The sequence below is a fragment of the Ailuropoda melanoleuca genome, chromosome 1, assembly GCF_002007445.2.
Source record: "Ailuropoda melanoleuca isolate Jingjing chromosome 1, ASM200744v2, whole genome shotgun sequence".
In the NCBI taxonomy this organism is placed as follows: Eukaryota; Metazoa; Chordata; class Mammalia; order Carnivora; family Ursidae; genus Ailuropoda; species Ailuropoda melanoleuca.
Genome location: NC_048218.1, coordinates 3,937,012 through 3,953,701, shown reverse-complemented (window position 1 = coordinate 3,953,701; position 16,690 = coordinate 3,937,012). Strand labels below are relative to the sequence as shown.

At 53.9% G+C, this 16,690-nt stretch overlaps 1 protein-coding gene across 1 annotated transcript in view; it reads right to left on the bottom strand.

The window, feature by feature from the left end:
• Nucleotides 1-16,690, bottom strand: part of PRDM15 (PR/SET domain 15) — an 89,384-nt gene that overhangs the window by 18,100 nt on the left and 54,594 nt on the right. The window contains exons 20-24 of the mRNA XM_034653833.1: nucleotides 15,115-15,228; nucleotides 14,579-14,754; nucleotides 11,048-11,128; nucleotides 9,240-9,449; nucleotides 7,844-8,278 (exon numbers count right to left, since the gene is read on the bottom strand). Coding sequence (XP_034509724.1) covers nucleotides 7,844-8,278; nucleotides 9,240-9,449; nucleotides 11,048-11,128; nucleotides 14,579-14,754; nucleotides 15,115-15,228 — 1,016 coding nt within the window. The remainder of the gene's footprint in view (nucleotides 1-7,843; nucleotides 8,279-9,239; nucleotides 9,450-11,047; nucleotides 11,129-14,578; nucleotides 14,755-15,114; nucleotides 15,229-16,690) is intronic.

The window sequence follows — 16,690 nt, the reverse complement described above, 5'->3', positions numbered from 1 at the left end:
CCTGTGGCTGAGAAACCCCACATCACCCCACGACGAGATGACAGCCATCTCAGAAGGTCATGGGGGGCGGGTGTGAAGGGGGTTAAGTGAGCTCATGTTCACAGAACCCCTGCCCAAACTAGAGTCAGTACAACAGGATACTACTCTCTTGTCCCAAATTGGTCTGCTGGATATTTAAATACAATTTATTTCAGTTACATATTCTTACTGATGCTTACAAGATGTACGTAAAAACTAAAAATCTACTGGCACACATTTCAGCTATTTCTAAAGAAGTAGGAAAATCAACGTCCAGGCTTCCAAATAGATAACCTGCTGCAGAGAAAATCTTTACTAGGGATCCCAAGAGACTAAGAACCTGGGGCATGAGTATTTTTTTCACTATGGTCTTTATGGAAAGCTTCCACTATCTTTCATTTCGTCCATCAGGAGTCTGCAATAGCCCATGGCACGGAGGATGCTAGAAAGCTGGACGGCAGTGATCGGGATGTGTGGAGGCAATCTAGGGAGTAGGATTTTTTAAAATCAAACCTTTCGCTGGCTTGTATATTTGAACAGATACGTACCTCATGGTCTTCAGAAATGTACTGCAACTGTAGACATTAGACTTACATGACGGTGCCACACTAATATCTTAACTTTTTTGCATTATGTGATCATTTACCATAACGAAGCTCTCCTGTCCACTGGAGTCTTCCTGCTGCCCAAAGGGCTTCCTCTAGGCTTGCTGGAGTGCTGGTCTGCTGCGCCTCACTCTTCCACCCTCTCTGTGTTTGAAAAAGTCTTTCCTTGACCACTTTTTTTTTTAAGCTATTTTTGCTGGGTATAAAATTTATGTTGACCAGGGGCGCCTGGGTGGCTCTGAGAAAACTCTTGTTTTTTGGGTCAGGTTCTGATCTCAGGGTCATGAGATCGAGCCCCGTGTCGGACTCTGTGCTCAGCAGGGAGTCTGCTTCTCCCCCTCCTCTGCCCCTCCCCCTGCTCATGCCCTAGCTCTTCCTCTCTCTAAAATAAATAAATACATCTTTAAAAAAATAATTTATGTTGACCATCTCTTTCAATAATTAGAGGAATGCTGCTTGCCCCTCACTTCTGGCTGGCACTACATTGCTGAGTTTTTGGTCAACGTTATCTTCGTTCCCTGGATGTCATGTGTCTTTTTCCTCTGGATGCTCTTATTTTTTTTTCCTTATCACTCGTCTTTTTTTTTTTTTAAGATTTTATTTATTTATTTGACAGAGATAGAGACAGCCAGCGAGAGAGGGAACACAAGCAGGGGGAGTGGGAGAGGAAGAAGCAGGCTCATAGCAGAGGAGCCTGATGTGGGGCTCGATCCCATAACGCCGGGATCACGCCCTGAGCCGAAGGCAGACGCTTAACCGCTGTGCCACCCAGGCGCCCCCTCCTTATCACTCGTCTTGAGTAATTTGGTTATCATACGCCTTGATGTGGTTTTCTTCATGATCTTGTCCTTGGGATTCGTTGAGCTTCTTGAATCAGTGGGTTTATAGTTTTCCTCCAATTTGGAAAAATTAGGGTCATGATTTCTTCAGATATTTTTCCAGTCTCTCCCCTCCCTGCTCCCAGGAGTCTTCAGGGACTCCAATATCCCATATACTGGGCTGCTTGGAGTCGTCCAAAGCTCACTGATGCTTGCTCAGTTTCCCCCTCGGTGCGTTTTCTGCATTTTTCAGTTAGATAGATTGCTGTAAGTTCACTGATCCTTTCTTCTGCTGAGTCTGACCTTCTGTTAACACCATCGGGCATACTCTTCATATCATTGAAGTTTTGCCTCTAGGAGTTCAATCAGATCTGTTTTAAAAAACACATCTTCCATGCCTCCAACATGTGAATTCTCCCTCTAGCTTTTTGATCATATAGAAAACAGTTAAATTCCCTCTTTTAATGTCCCTGTCTAGTAATTCTATCATTTCTGACCTGGGTTTATTAATTTTGCTCCTCATCATGGGTCCAATTTTCCTGATTCTTCATGGCCTGGTAATTTTTGATTGGCTTCCCTGATGAATGTTACATGGCTGGAGGATGGATATTTTTGTGTTCCTATAAAAATATGCTTCAGGGGGCACTGAGGTGGCTCAGTCCATTAAGCATCTGACCTTGGCTCGGGTCATGGTTTCTGGGTCCTGGGATCAAGCCCCATGTTGGGCTCCACCCTCAGTGGGGAATCTGCTTATCCCTGTTCCTCTCCTTCTGCCCCTCTCCCTGCTTGTGCTCCCTCTCTCTCCCAAATAAATAAAAGCTTAAAAAATGCCTCATCTTTGTTCTAGGAATCAGTTAAGGATCTTGGAAAGAGTTTGATTTTGTTTTTAAGCTGTTTTGCTTTTAAGCTTTCATGTTTTGCTTATAAGCTTTGTTAGGTGGGACCAGAGCAGAGCTTAGGGCTGATTTCCCATGACACTTACACAAAATGTTTCTGAGAACTCTGCCCCAAGTGCCCCAAGTTATGAGCCTTCTCGCTTTGCACAGTGGGAGTAGTTACTTTCTTCGCATGCACAGTTCTCAGCTGAAGATGCAAAGGAGCTGCTCTGCTGATCTCTGGGATTTTCTCTGTACACCTCTCCCGCCTTGGGTCTTCTGCCCAGGAAACTCTAGCTGCCTTGGCCTTCCTGGACAGCCAGGTCCATCCCATCCATTCACAGACTGCTGTCCTCTGCCCGGGCTCCCTCTTGCTACAGCCTGGAAATTCTTCCAGCTAAAAGCTGGGCAACCACAAGGCTTGCCTGGCTGGTTTTGGATCTCTCAGGGAGCCGTCCTTCACTCCTGATGCCAAGGGCTCGGGTTCCCTGGTGTCATGTATTTCTCTCGGCTTTTTAGTTTTCAAAGAGGAGGGTAAACCCAGTCCCTAGTCTCCCTTGGCCAGAAGCAGGAGTGCTACGGTCAGAGAGTTGCATGTGTGAGACCCCAGAGTTCTTTATCCCTTTTGGCAGGACAACCAGCAGTACATGGGCTGGGGTGGGGGGGGCATGATGTTTGCTGAGTGACTGAGGAAGGAGCCTCCAGAAGTCACATAGTTTTAGCAATAAGGATATTTCCTGTTTCAAGCTGCTAAGATTTTAGGGTTGTTACTGCAACATAAAATAGCCCATTCTGACCAAACAGGGTTTTCTAAGTACCGCACAAGACAGAGTATATGAAGAGAACATTGTATGTGACGGATACAGAGCACAGGAAGAGAAGGAGGCACAGAGCTCGGTTCACGGTAAGTCCTGCGAAAGCACACGAACTCAGTGTGAGACAACACTGGCTAAAGACAGCCATTCACTCCACAGTTGTAAGTAATCTCAGCTCTGCATCTGGCTTCACTGTGCTGGGCGGACTCAGGAAAATGACAGCACAATAAAGAAAACAGCACAGTCCCTTCCTTCTGGAGCTTACTTAATAGCAGGGCAGCGTGCATCTGGGCAAATACACTCCCTGGTGAAGAGTCAATGTCATCACCAACTGGTGAGTGCTGTCCTGAAAACATACAGCTTGCTCTCAGAGTGGGAAACGCTAGCTTCTGGAGGATTCAGGAAGGCTTCTCTGAGGAAGGGACATTTGAGCTGAGATCTGAAGAATAAGCAGGTATTAACCAGGTGCAGAGACCATGGGAGGGAAGCGGCTGGAGGGAGACAGGGCCAGCCCCTGCAGGCCTCGAGCCACAGAAAGGATCCGGTTGTGTCCAGTGAGCACTCAGAATCCACTGGAGGACATTGGGCTTGGTGCATGGATGACACAATAGAAGGGCACCCTTACGAGGGCCATCGAGGTGGCATGGAGAACAGACTCCTGGGGACTGGAGTGGGGGGGGAGGGGCTGTCGGCTGGAAAGGTGGGGTGGGGGACAGTCACGGATATGGTGAAACCTGACAGGTCCCTAAGCACTCAGACTTAAATGTGGGACAGAGGAACACGTCCAGGTTGGCTCTGGGTGAGGAGATGGATGACAGGGCTGTTGGCCTGCATGGGCGCAGTGGGAGAGGGCCAGCTTTGGGGTCAGGGGTCATAAATCCCACAGGTTGGATGTGCCGAGCCTGATGCTGAGATGTCCAGGTGGAGAGGAGCTGGTGTGCTTTGCTTCAGCAACGGACATACCAGCATCCGCCCTGCTCAGCCCCCACAGCGCAGGTGGGGTAAGCACGCAGCGCAGGCTTGCTAATCCAGAGACAGTCCCCCCCCCTTCCCTCGTCATGTCGCTGCTCCGTTTCATGGCTGACACTCAGGAGGGGAAAGAAGCTGCAGAGCTCAGGCCAAGCTCCCGACTGTCACAAGTGGTGACACAGCAGCACGCAGGAGGTGACGGCAGCATTCTGCAGGCACGGCCCCCCTCGTCCCAAGGAAGTGTGCTGGGCGGGGCTCTCCGTGAGGACGCGGGGTGGGTCTATGTCCCACCAAATGAGTGAGCTGCCCCCTGAAGCTACTGAAAATACGAGAAAGGATCTAAGACAGGCTCTCACAGCTCATGTCCCTAGAAGAGTGGATGGCACTTGCGGCGTTTCATAACTTTACAATGACCGCTCCTAACAAACCGGAACATATAATTAAGTGTTTGACCGATAAAGTAAGGGACGGTTCCAGGCCGCCGGCTGAAGACGTGCCCTGCTTTTCGGTTCTCCCCTCTCCGGCTGCCCCTCTTTCGTATCCATTCTCCCCCGATCTAAGCTTTGCAAAAAATGCCACATGCACCTTCTCCATTGCCTTTTTTTAAACCCCTGTGAAAGCTTCTGGTATCTCAGTATCTCTGGGAACATTACCAACACCCCCAACACTGTATGGGTTCTGGGCTGCGCAGAAATCAAGATGCAGCTGGCAGCAGGAACCACCACCTCAGTGACGTTCCCAAGTGACGCCATGTGTGTCGACGCCGTGGTACGGGCAGTGTGGGCGGAGGGCCAGTGATTGAAAAACACAGGTCACTGCACCTTTTATTTGTCATTATATGAACCGATGGGACACGAAATACACTCCACTTCTCAAAACAGTCTTAATGCTTTTCAAAATCCGACAGGAAGTCACCGACGATGCTGTCTTGCGCTGGGAAGACATGAGCTCTATGCCTTCGGACACCGTGGCCCGAAAGAATGCGTAAGGTCCGTGACTCTGCCTCCCACACCTGGAAATATCCAAGGCGGGCTCCTGTCGTGCACGGTGAGGAGGCGCCCAGCACAGGCATCGCGTCCCCGCGAGCGCCGTTCCGGAGGCCCAGTCCCCTCCTCGCCGCGGAGCGCGCAGTTCACATGAAGCAGCTGGGGCCTGGGATCCAGCTCTGCAAGATTCACACCGTGAATGTGGCACAGAACTACACAGTTTTACAAATCCACAGTCACAAATGACTTCCCGTTCTTAGAATAACCAACACGGACTCAGGAGCTTGGGGGCCACAGCGGCGGCACGGTCTAATTTGCTCCTACGAATATAGCTGTGCACCTGCGATCGGTTACAAATTTAAACACTTCCCATCAGTAAACAGTGTTGTATGCGTGGAACAATCTATAGTCGAGGGCTCTTCGGCTGAGTGGCACTTTTTTTTTTTTTTTGCTCCCCGGTCTCTTGTATGCAAATTCATAGCAACGGTTTTAAGACGACGCAGACCTATTTTGCCTCCGATAGTGACTCTATTAAGACCAAGTGTGTCTACAGAAAACTCAGGGGTGAATCTGATTTTTATTCAGTTCTAACTGCTGGTTACACGAAGGATCGTTGCACAGGTGTGTGCATGTGAAGGAACAGTGGGAGGGCACCAGGGCCACACAGCTGACACTAGGTGCTTTAAAAACATTTGATGCATCCTTAGTCCAGGCACAAAAACAATGTCTTTAAAAAAATAAAATTGTGATTTAAAAGGCCTTTATTACACCGGGAAGAGGAGTAAGAGATAGAGGCTAACAGAGGGTTAATCGTGTTTGTATTTTAACTTGGTCATTCACCCTTTCTATGCTGCAAGAGAAAAAAAAAAAATTGTTGGTGATTTTTTTTTTTAAATATGTTAGGAACCTTGGTGCTCTTGATGACCCCATGGGTACCCAGACCGTTTATATTTGGAGAACAAAGACAATATTTTAGAAAATATATCCTCCTAGCCCAAGTTCATTTGATGAAACTATTGTGTATAAAGCAGTTAATTATATACATAAATAACATAAAAATAATTATCATAAATTAAAAAGTCAAATAATCTCCCACTACGAATTCAACTGCCAGGTAGGAGACGGGAGTGTGACTGAGCGGTGTCTGGAGACCCCCTGATGTACTGCGTGCGTGAAGCATCTCCGTGGTTCTCAAGGGATGCATTATTGCACGGAACACATTCTAGCCCTAGCCTCAGAATCTTGCTACTTGGAATAAAGCGAACTGCGGGAAAACTTGCGTTTTGCAGAACGAATAGTCCTTGGCCTCACCGGCAACACAAGATTCCTCCAGCCTACATACCCACTACTGAGTCCTTGTCGTTTCTTCTTGCATGTGGATCTCCCAGGTACTATGGGAACTGTGACAAAGAGTGAGCAAGGCCAAAGTAAGGCAAACATTACGATGTCATTGTGGACAGCGTTACAAGGTATCAGGAGGGTAAACACCGCGCCTCTGTTTCCCTGGCTGAGCTGCAGGAGGGCGTGAGCCTGGCCCAGCACCTCTGACGGGTGCTCACGTGCGTGAAAGTGCGTGTCCCGGGGACACAGATGTGGCTGTTACTTGGCACGTCCGTTCACGAAGGCCATTCACGCTTCTCCTCGTGAACTAACCTCTTCTGTTTTCCTTGCAGCCTGGCAGGAAACGGCAGTGCTTCTGTACCTCAGAAACACCTGCACTTTTCTGCTGTGAAGAGCCAAGTTCGTTCAACGTTTTTCTAGAACATTGGTCTTGAAACACATCAACCTTTGGAATTCAGTTGAAACAGAAAGAAAACGTGAGTTTCTTCCCTGTTCTTCGGTGAGTTTGGCTGAGCCTCAGCCGTAATAAATATATTTGGCAGGCAAAGGGTCCCGAGGCAGCCCTGCAGGAGCCGCCAGCAGGGACAGCGTGAGGCTGACATGTCACACGCAGTGGCGTGTCCCTTGTGCTCGGGCAGCCGTGCAGAGCTGCGCACGGATCGACATTCCTACAGTGCAAACGACTTTAGCAGGTTAAAAATCTAAAACAATGTGGCCGCAACAGTCCTGAATACATAACATAGGCTTGAAATAAAGTAAAAAAAAAAAAAAAAAAAAAAAAAAAAAAAAAAAGAAGATATGAAAATCGATCCACGTTACGTTACAAAGAGGCCTTTGAGGCCCGAGTCAGCGATCCCTGGGACCCCTCACCCAGGCCGACTGTGCGGAAAGTTGTCCGCGGCCACAGGACGCCTTCTCTCACATCTTCAGCCCAAAGTTATATAACAAATTTGACTCAACTCAAATTTTAAAGAAAATAAACATCCCTTTAACTTCTAACTGTTCATTCACCAAAAACACCCAGAAGCGAGAAGTCAAGAGTGTGCTCGCGGCGCTGCCCCGTGGGAATCCTTGCTGCGACCCCAGGCAGTAACCACGCCCGAAGGAGGCAGGTGAGCCACTCTGTTCCTCCTGACAGAGCGTCGCCTCTCTGCTCCCGCCTGCCCCACTTTCCCAGACCCCGCGACCCCCATGCCAAGTTCTGCGGGGGGCCGCTGCCGCGAGCGCGGCCAGGCCAGGGCCGCACGGCCTCGCTTGCGGCCACCTGCCGGGGGTCACTCGAGGCGCGTCGACAGGCCGCGACGTCGGGCGGGGGGTTTGGAGAGAACTTTGCAAAGCTAAGTCAACCTTACTTACATTGCCATAATGATTTTTTTTTTCTCGGTTTGGTAGCCAGCGAACGAATCTGGAAAATACAAGAGGACAGCNCGGGGGGGGCGCCTGTGGCTGGGGGGGCGGCAGGACGTCCGTCTGCGGCACCGCCCGCCACGTGAGCGGGTGCTGGTCACCAAGCTGGCTCCCCAGGGGCGTGATAGAGTTGACCAGCGTGGTCAGATTGATGAAGTGGGCCACGGACTGCGGGTTCGAAGCTTCGGGCTGTGGGTGGATCTGGATGTCATTCTGGCGGTTGTGCAACATGGCAGAGCCACTGACAGTGTCAAAGGTCACGGTGAGGATTGAGTTGTCCAGCTGCAGCTGGCGCTCCGGGGTGGTTAGGTGCCCAACGGCCACGGGCTGCAGATTGGTAAACTGAGTCCCAGCTGCGGTGGTGATAGGGGTCACGGTGATGTTGGTCAGGCCCACTGAGCTCGACGGGGTGGTCACGTTTGGGTCGCCCAGGGTCACTACCACCTGTAAGAGTCACACACAATGTAAGACCGTTAACGGTCTGCAAAATGGCCAACGGCCAAGACTTCCGCTGCGGGAACCCTACGCCTGGCACCCCCGCCTCGCCTGAAGAAAGAGAGAAAAATGTCTTTTGGTGAAGGATTAAACCAAGTCAGTTTTGTCCCAGAAAAATAATTCTAGTGAAACAGAGCAGTAGGACGCAGACGGAACCGCAGAGCCACTCGCTAAACCACTAAACAAACCATCTCATGGGCCAGGAAGAAACAGGAGAGTAACGGTGAGCAAGACAGAAGTTGCGCTCTGCGGTTTCCGGTCGCTCCTCGGTCGCTCCTCTCACGCGCCTCGCCTCTGGCGAACGGACACGCCAACGATCAGGCTAAAAGAGCGACCCCCAAATCTGGGGCACCAGGAGTGAGTAAACACAAGAGAAGCAGCATCTTCTCCACAGAGAGAGGAAAGAATGGCCAAATAAATGCATGAAAGGTCTGCGGTGACGGTTTGTGCCCAAAACCAAGTAGGAGACACACATCGGTAGGACATTCGCGAGCCTCCGACCCAAAGTGAGCGAATCGGACGCTTCCGTTAAAAGCAGCGGACAGCTGGCCATATGCATCTCTGACTCCGCCGACCCTCCCGGGACCTCGGGTGTGACCTCACGGCGGGAGGGGCAGATGCAGCGGGCCCCACTCCCAAGATAAGGGCCACACGTGGGCCACTTATAACCTCCCAGAAACGCCCCTGGTTCCCAAGCGGGCGGGGGCGGCTGTCCCTCACACGTGCCATGCTCACGTGGCTGTTCACAGTGACAAGTGTGACCTCTAGATCTGAGCTGGCAAGGGTGTCGCTGACGCTGGCTTATGGGAGACGCGTCCCGTGTAGCGCCCGCCACCGCGGGGCCCAGGCCAGCATCCGCGTGTTCGCAGGAGACCACGTGGGGTCCCCGCGCCCCCAGGAAGGGAAGCACCTGCTGGATGCTCTGCACCGCCGAGTCGGTTTCGTCCCCCACGCCGGACAGCACGGGCTCCTTCTCCGAGTACTCGCTGAAGGAGGCCTCCTCGGGCCCTGGGGCTCCCGCTGCCTCTGCCTCCGGTTTCTGCTTCCTCTTGTGGGCCCTGCGGGCGGCCTTCACGTGCTTCCCCTCGGCTAGATCTTCCTGCTCCAGGCTCAGTTCGGGCTGCGGGAACAGAAGTTTCGGCAACGTCTGGGTCACTGGGCTGTGTCCCCAGGGTGGCCACGGGGGTCCCAGCGTGGACTGGACGTGCCCCCACACCCCCAGGCTGCCCCAGGAAACAGACTGACCACGGTGTGTCTGCTCATGTGTGCTTCCAGAGACTGGGCATGTCCCTGTTGGGTTCACTTTCTTTTAAAAAGTGAAGGAAACTGCATGTCAGTCATATTTTTAAAAGCCACATTTTGTGCTGGAATGTGAACATATCTAAAAACAAATTTTTTACACCCGTTTCAGCTCTGGCGAGCTCAGCCTGAGGCTGAAAATCCATTCACGCCTGTGCTCTCATCCGTAGGCTAAAGCAAATTCACGAGAGAAACGGCCTTGGATCAGAACGGGTGTGACTACGAGAACGTTACATCATCTCCTTTGGGGACGGCTGCCGTGCCCAGCCATACAGCAACCCCAGACCCCCAGACAGGTGCCCGTCCAGGGCACACTGTTGCAGTGTGACCACATTTCCGGAACCAGGCCGATGTCACAACTGAGCTGGGGGTCAGGGAGGCCATCCTGGTCACTGACCGCACCTCCTCGTGCCATTCCACGTGGTGAGATCCCACCCAGTGGCAGACAGACCCAGAAGAAGCCTGCCAGGGCGAGGCCATCATGGGATTGCCCTCATCGGGGCAGGATGTGGGCCGTGGGCCTCTGGGGCACTACAGTGAGGCGGGGGACGGACCTTCTCGTGTCACTCGCTACAACACAGCCCCTGAGATCTGTGCTCAAAGGCTGTTTCAAATACAGAGGTGTGACCGTGATTTTACAGTAATTGAGAGCATGGCATATTCCCTTTACAATAAAACACCATTTTTATGAAGGCATTGGCTTAAAATTTCTTTAAAAACTAAGGTCATCTAATAAAGTTATTTTAGTTACAACAATCTAATTATGCTAAGCTTTTTGGAACCATCTGTGACAGTTAATTTTACGTGTCAGCATGGCTGGGCGAGGGTGCCCACGTGTCTGGTTGTCCAGCAAAATGCTGTGAAGGTATTTTTAAGATGAGATTAACATTACATCGATGGACTCTGAGAAAAGCAGATCGCCTTCCAGAATGCAGGTGGGCTGCATCCAATCAGTTGAAGGCCTTCAGAGGAAAGCCTGAGGTCCCTGAAGAAGAGGGAATTCTGCTTCCAGATAGCCTCTGAACTCAAACTGCAACATCAGCTCTCCCCTAGGCCTCCAGCCTGTCAGACCACCCTACAGATCCAGGATTACCAGCTTCCACAACCACAACTCCTAAAAATTAATCTAACTTTCTCTCTATGTAGACATGCACACAACCCTGACTGTGTTTTCTCTAGAGAACTTGAATACACCATCTATTCTCCAAAATGAGATACATCGCTATTCAGAAACTGAAGTTCTGGAAATGTTACAGAAAATAGGAGATATTCTAAAAGGCCTTGGGAGAGAAAACCAACCGAAAAACCAGAGTGAGATGCCCACAAAATACGAGGCGTTCTCGGGGGCCTGCCCAAAGGCGCCGCACAACACTTGTCTCAGCCTCCCCACCCTGGCCCGTAGGCCTGCTTGGTGCATACCTGGACGATGCCAATGGAGGAGGCATCGATGGTGGTGGTCTCCGGGAGGTGGTCCAGGTCATCGATCCTCACGGCCAGGACCTATGGGTGAGCACAGGTGATGAGCCCAGGATGCTGTGCCTGCAACCGACTCTTGTTATCTCTCATGGGCACCCCCGGGTTCCTGACCTGGCTCAGCTCTGGCCCCGGCTCTTCCTTCCCTCATCCCATTTTCCATCACATTTCCATGATTTTTGTCTATGCAGGGGGGAGGGGGTGCTCCTGTCTTGCGTGTCACCTCATACCCACTTCTGCCCAAGGGTGGAGACTTTATTTTCTGCCTTTTTGGCCTCATATTATAGGGTTTTTGGTTTTTTTTTTTTTAAAGATTTTATTCATTTATTTGAGAGATAGAGTGCAACAGAGATAGCACGAGTAGTGGGGGGGGGAGCAGCAGAGGCAGAGGGAGAAGCAGACTCCACGCCGAGCAGGGAGCCCGACACGGGACTTGATCCCAGGACCCCGGGATCATGAACTGAGCCGAAGGCACACGCTTCACCGACTGAGCCAGCCAGGCGCCCCTACAAGGCTTTAAATAAAAGAATTTTCTGTGAATCTTCTGTTATTTTAAACCAGGAGCATAGCAAATCAGATATGGTAAACTGTCCTATGAGGAATCACCAAAAATGAGACATTTCTACCTTAAACACTATTTTTAACTTGACACAGATACAGGAACTTTGACTTGCCGATTCTGCGATGAGGTGACCCCTCACCCCCACCTTCCCTTCCTGAGCCATACTGTGGACCCTCAGGCTGTCACTCACTCCCCCGGGGCCACCGTCCTTCCCACGGTACAGGGGTGTCCTGCCCCTGATTCTTACCCATGAGCCCGCTCACCAGCTACTGTGGTGACGCAGTGAATTAAATCGTAAGTGGGACAGGGCAGCATGAGTACGGACAGAATGGGGTCCCCGGGAAGGTGAGTTCGAAACAGGAATGAGCGTGGAAAGACTACATAAGGTCGGGGGAAACGATCAGAGTCTGTCTGTCCGGGCTCTTCGCCCGAGCAGCTCTGCAAGGATCCTCACGCTTTTGCCCAACTGCAGAAAATAAAAGTGGAAAACTGGAGACTACCGGAGAGGGGTGGCTTATGCAAGAAAGACAGCAGGGACTTGGGTTCAAGGAGCAGGGCGGGCCCCTCTCTGGAAGGACAGCAACAGAGGCGCCCGTGTGCGGTTAAGTGAAGCAAACGCGGCGGCGGCTCTGAAGACAAGGGGCACTCGCCTCGACACGGGGCCCGGGCCTATGTTGTGATGCTCGCAAAGGATGCGGAGTAAATGCGGTCAGGGGCCACTGATGTGATCTCGCCCACTGTCACCAGCACCACCACCTCCATCGTCACCGTAACACCCACAACCACCAGCACCGCCTGCATCATCACCATGACAACCATCGACACCTCCATCTCCATCAGCACAGCCACGATCATCAATGTCACCTCCACCACCACCGTGAATACAGCTCTCACCACCACCATCCCCGCCTCCCCCCTGCCACACGCACACTCATACAGCCAGGCGGCACGAGCAACCGCAGCACAGCCCTCCCTCTGCCACCTTCCCTGCTGCCCGGGGTCACCTCCGTGACATGTGACGTGTTCCCTGTAACTACTGCAGCTCTCGTCTACCTCCTATTCTTCCGTCCCCCACCCCAGACTGTCAAGTCCGGGAGGGCGAGACGCGTCCAGTACGGCTGGCTCCCCAGGGCTCACCACCAGCGGTGGCTTTGTGTGTGTGCGTTTGAACAACACAGAACAGAACAAGGGTGAAAGGATCCAAAGGAACGGCCCGAGAAGAAGAGGCCGGAGCCTTGAGAAACCAGAGGTGAGAAGAACCACGGCCACGCGTCCTCTGCCCTTCGTCCGAGAGCCTTCCCCTCCCAGCATGCTTGCTCTGCCCAGCGCGGGCATGCTCCAGGGGGTCGTGGTGAACACCGCCCCCATTTGAGAAGCAGGCACAGGAAGGTGACCTTGCAGATGGATGAATCCATCAGGGAGTGATCTCCGACCCTGGAAAAGGACTCACTAGACAAAAGTGCTCCCTGAGCACCTCCGTGCCGGCCGAGGCCTCTCTCTGCACCCAGCTGCACAATCATGCATCCGGTCTGCAGAGATGGACTTACACGTTCCCTGTGAATACCAGTAACCACAGCAGCTCATACAGCAACAGGGAACTCGCACAAACTCCAGACTCACCGCGTGCGAGCCGGCAGCGCCTGCCTGGGCCCTGAGACCTCGGGTCACGGCTGGCCGACAGCGGTCAGCCAAGTGGGCACTAACACTCGGGCTCTCTGCCCGACTGTTCTGAGAGGTGGACACCCTGGCTGGCTGCTTGGTGCGGACAATTTCAACACCAGGACCCCCTACAATGCTGTCTTCTGTTCTTCCTGCGCGACCACTTACTTCACGGAGGGGAGCATCAGTGCGTAGGACGTGTTACCACGGCCACTCGCAACTTTATATAGAATTCTGAGCGCATCGCTACACTGTCGCTACCTGAGCCACACCGCTCCTGCTGGAAGGAGGGGTCCAACCGTTCACAGAGCACGGGAGCATTACTGCCACACTGCCCCCCAGCAGGACGGCAATGACCAGGGTACCCGCCCCGAGCCAGCCAGCACGGTCACTTCCAACCTAACATTCTCCTGCCAATCCAACAGACGGAGCAGGGCGTCTTCAGTGAACATTCCCGGTTCTGGGATTCGGCAAGGTTGAAGGGTTTTCTGGGTTTTAACCTCGTATGTTTCCTCTCCACGTGTGTGTAGGCTCGGTTCCGCGAGTCTCCTCCTTGAATGGCTGTCACCCCTCCTACCAGCAGCTTAGAGCGGCTGCGGACACACCTGCTTCCAGGCTGCCCTCCGCTCACCCGCCAGACCTCCCGCGCGGGGCGCCGCTCTGCCAGTCAGATCGACGGATGTTTCCGTCCGTGATTTCTGCCCCCAAAGTGATCTGACAACTACTGACCTGCATTTTTTTCTACTTGTGTTTTTCACTTTGCCTCTCTTTAAAGTACGTGAATTTTTTAATGCCCCAGACCCTCCTCTGAACACGCGCCCAGGCGGGCAGGGCCAGCTTGCCTCTGTGTGACCGCTCCCGCCAGGGCTCAGACGGGCCTCGGCCCCCACGGCAGGGGGAGGCCTCCGTTCCGCACTGTGTCAGCCACCCCGAAGGGAAAAACGGAGGGAGAGAACCAGGTTGTTCTTCTGTCCTGTTGTAATTCCAGGAAGAATATAACCTATAACCTCAGCAAAAAATATGTTTGAGGCTCTCCATTCATTCATTCATTCATTCATTCACTCACTCATTCATTCGCTCAGCGCCTCCCAGGGGCAAGGGAATGTAAGGGCCGGGGCCTGCCTCTAGGACTCCTGGGTCTGCAGAGGGGGATCCGCGAGCCAGTGTGGAGGGGTCTCCCCGCGGAGGCAGCACAGAGGGACGGCGTGGCGGGGGCGGGGGGAGGGAGGGGACACGTGTGCCGGGCCTAGGCTCACCTCCGGGTGCTTGCGCCGCATGTGTCTGCTCATGGAGGCCCTGGTGGACACCTTGGTCCCGCACAGCTGGCAGCTCTGAGCCTCCACCTTGTCGTGGGTAAGCTGCACGTGCTTCTGCAGCATGTACTCCGTGACGTACTTCTTGTCGCACACGGAGCACGTCCACTGCTTGCCCACTTCCCGCACACATGGGGAGGAAGACACAAGCACGGGTCACGAGTGGGGTCATCCCACGGCCCACAGGACAGGCGAGGGGGCGCTTTGTCCTTGGCCTGTGCCGCAAGGGTCGTCTGCTTGGTCAGGCAAGCGGCACGGGCCGAGACGAGCAGGATGGACCAAATGCTCTGAAAAAGCCTGCACTGCCGAGCAGATGGCCGGCCGGCCCATCCCTGCACACGCGGGGGGCCGCGCCAGGGACTGCCCCACCCCTGCACACGTGGGGGGCCCCACCAGGGACTGCCCCACCCCTGCACACGTGGGGGACCGTGCCAGGGACCGTGGTGAGGGGCCGAGCGCTCGTCCGCCGCTCTGCTTACCTGTGTGGATGAGCTTGTGGGTCTCCATCGTGTTCCTCTCGCTGAAGGTCTTCCCGCACAGCTCACACATGAAATCTTTAATTCCTGCAGGAGAGGGCAAGCTAATCTCAGCGGCTCCCGCGGGGTTTTAACGTGACCCTTTGGCCGAGGGTCTCCATGTGTGTGCAGAGGCTTGGGGAAGGGGAATGGCCAGGAGACCCCAGAGAGCAAATGTTCGCTCCCATGATCAACCAGAGCACCGGGCAGCTCAGTGAGGGCCTCTGTGGGCAGGGGTGGCAAGGCCGCTGGGCCCGTGGGCCCACCGTCCACTCCGCACGGGCAGAACCAATGCGGTCAGCTTCACTCGGCACCTGCATTTCTGAGGCTTCCCAGGGCTCCACCCATTTCGCCCGAGTCCCAAGAGCTTGTCAGTCTCTCCGTCTGGTTGGGGGTGGTCATCCTGCTCGCCTGTGACCTGGCAAGCATGCATGGAGCCATCAGACGGCAGCCCTCCCTGCACAGACAAGAAGGGGGACCCTCCGCATGCCTCTTAAATGAGGGTTTCCCCAGTAATGGAAATGAAAAGAGTGACGTCAGAGGCTCACGGCTCGCAGGGAGGGTCCTGGGAGCTTGTGTGGAGCCCCGTGTGCAAGGCGCCCTGGGCTCACTGCGGCTTGCAGAGGAACCGCGGCGGGGGGGGGGGGGGGGGGGTGGGGGTAGGCGACCACACCCCAGTGGCCTGTGCAGCTGCAGCGTGCGGACTGGGATGGAGCCTAAGGTGGTTCAGGATCCAGCCCCAGGGAGTGAGGATGCTTCCCAGGAAAGGCACCGGGAGTCTAGGCGGAGCTTCCCCAGGAAGAGGACACTCGCCATCGCCCAGTGACGTGGCAACCCACGCGGAGGCAGGGGGGGAGGTGGGCGCGCAGTGGACCACATGGTGCAGTACCGAAACCCAGTTTAGGGGGGACACGGGGATCCATGGGAAAGAGTTTCACACACAGACACAGCCGGTCGGCAGCGGTAACCTTCCTTCAGGTCCTGCGTCCTCCGGTTCTCGCTCTCACATGAGTTTATCCACATGCATGTTTTTTATGAGAAAGGAACTCACAGTTTTTGTTATAGAGGCTGTTTTTTCCCTGTTGCATCACAAACCTCTACGTAAATTACCATATATCATCACCTTTCACAGGTGCGCTGTTCTCCCTGGACGCACAGACACTTAACACGTTCCAGGGTCTCCCGCCCCCAACAAAGCCGTGATGGACAGCCGGCCCATGTGTGACCAGTTCGCGGGCACACGCTCAGGCACACAGCTGGGTGCGAGGCACCCACGCTGCAGACCCGGGAGAGCTCAGCAAACGCCTCAACGGCGAGCCGAGCGGGGACCTGGGCTCCTGTGCGCGTTGTCGGTGGCCTCGCAGGGAGGGGACAGTGTCTGACAGAGGTGGCTCTGCGAACCAAGCTACCGGAAGTGGGAAGCCACCAGACAGCCCCCACCCCGGGCCGCGGACTCACCAGACAGCCCCCACCTCCCGGGCCGCAGACTCACCAGACAGCCCCCCGCCTCCCGGGCCGCGGACTCACCAGACAGCCCCCC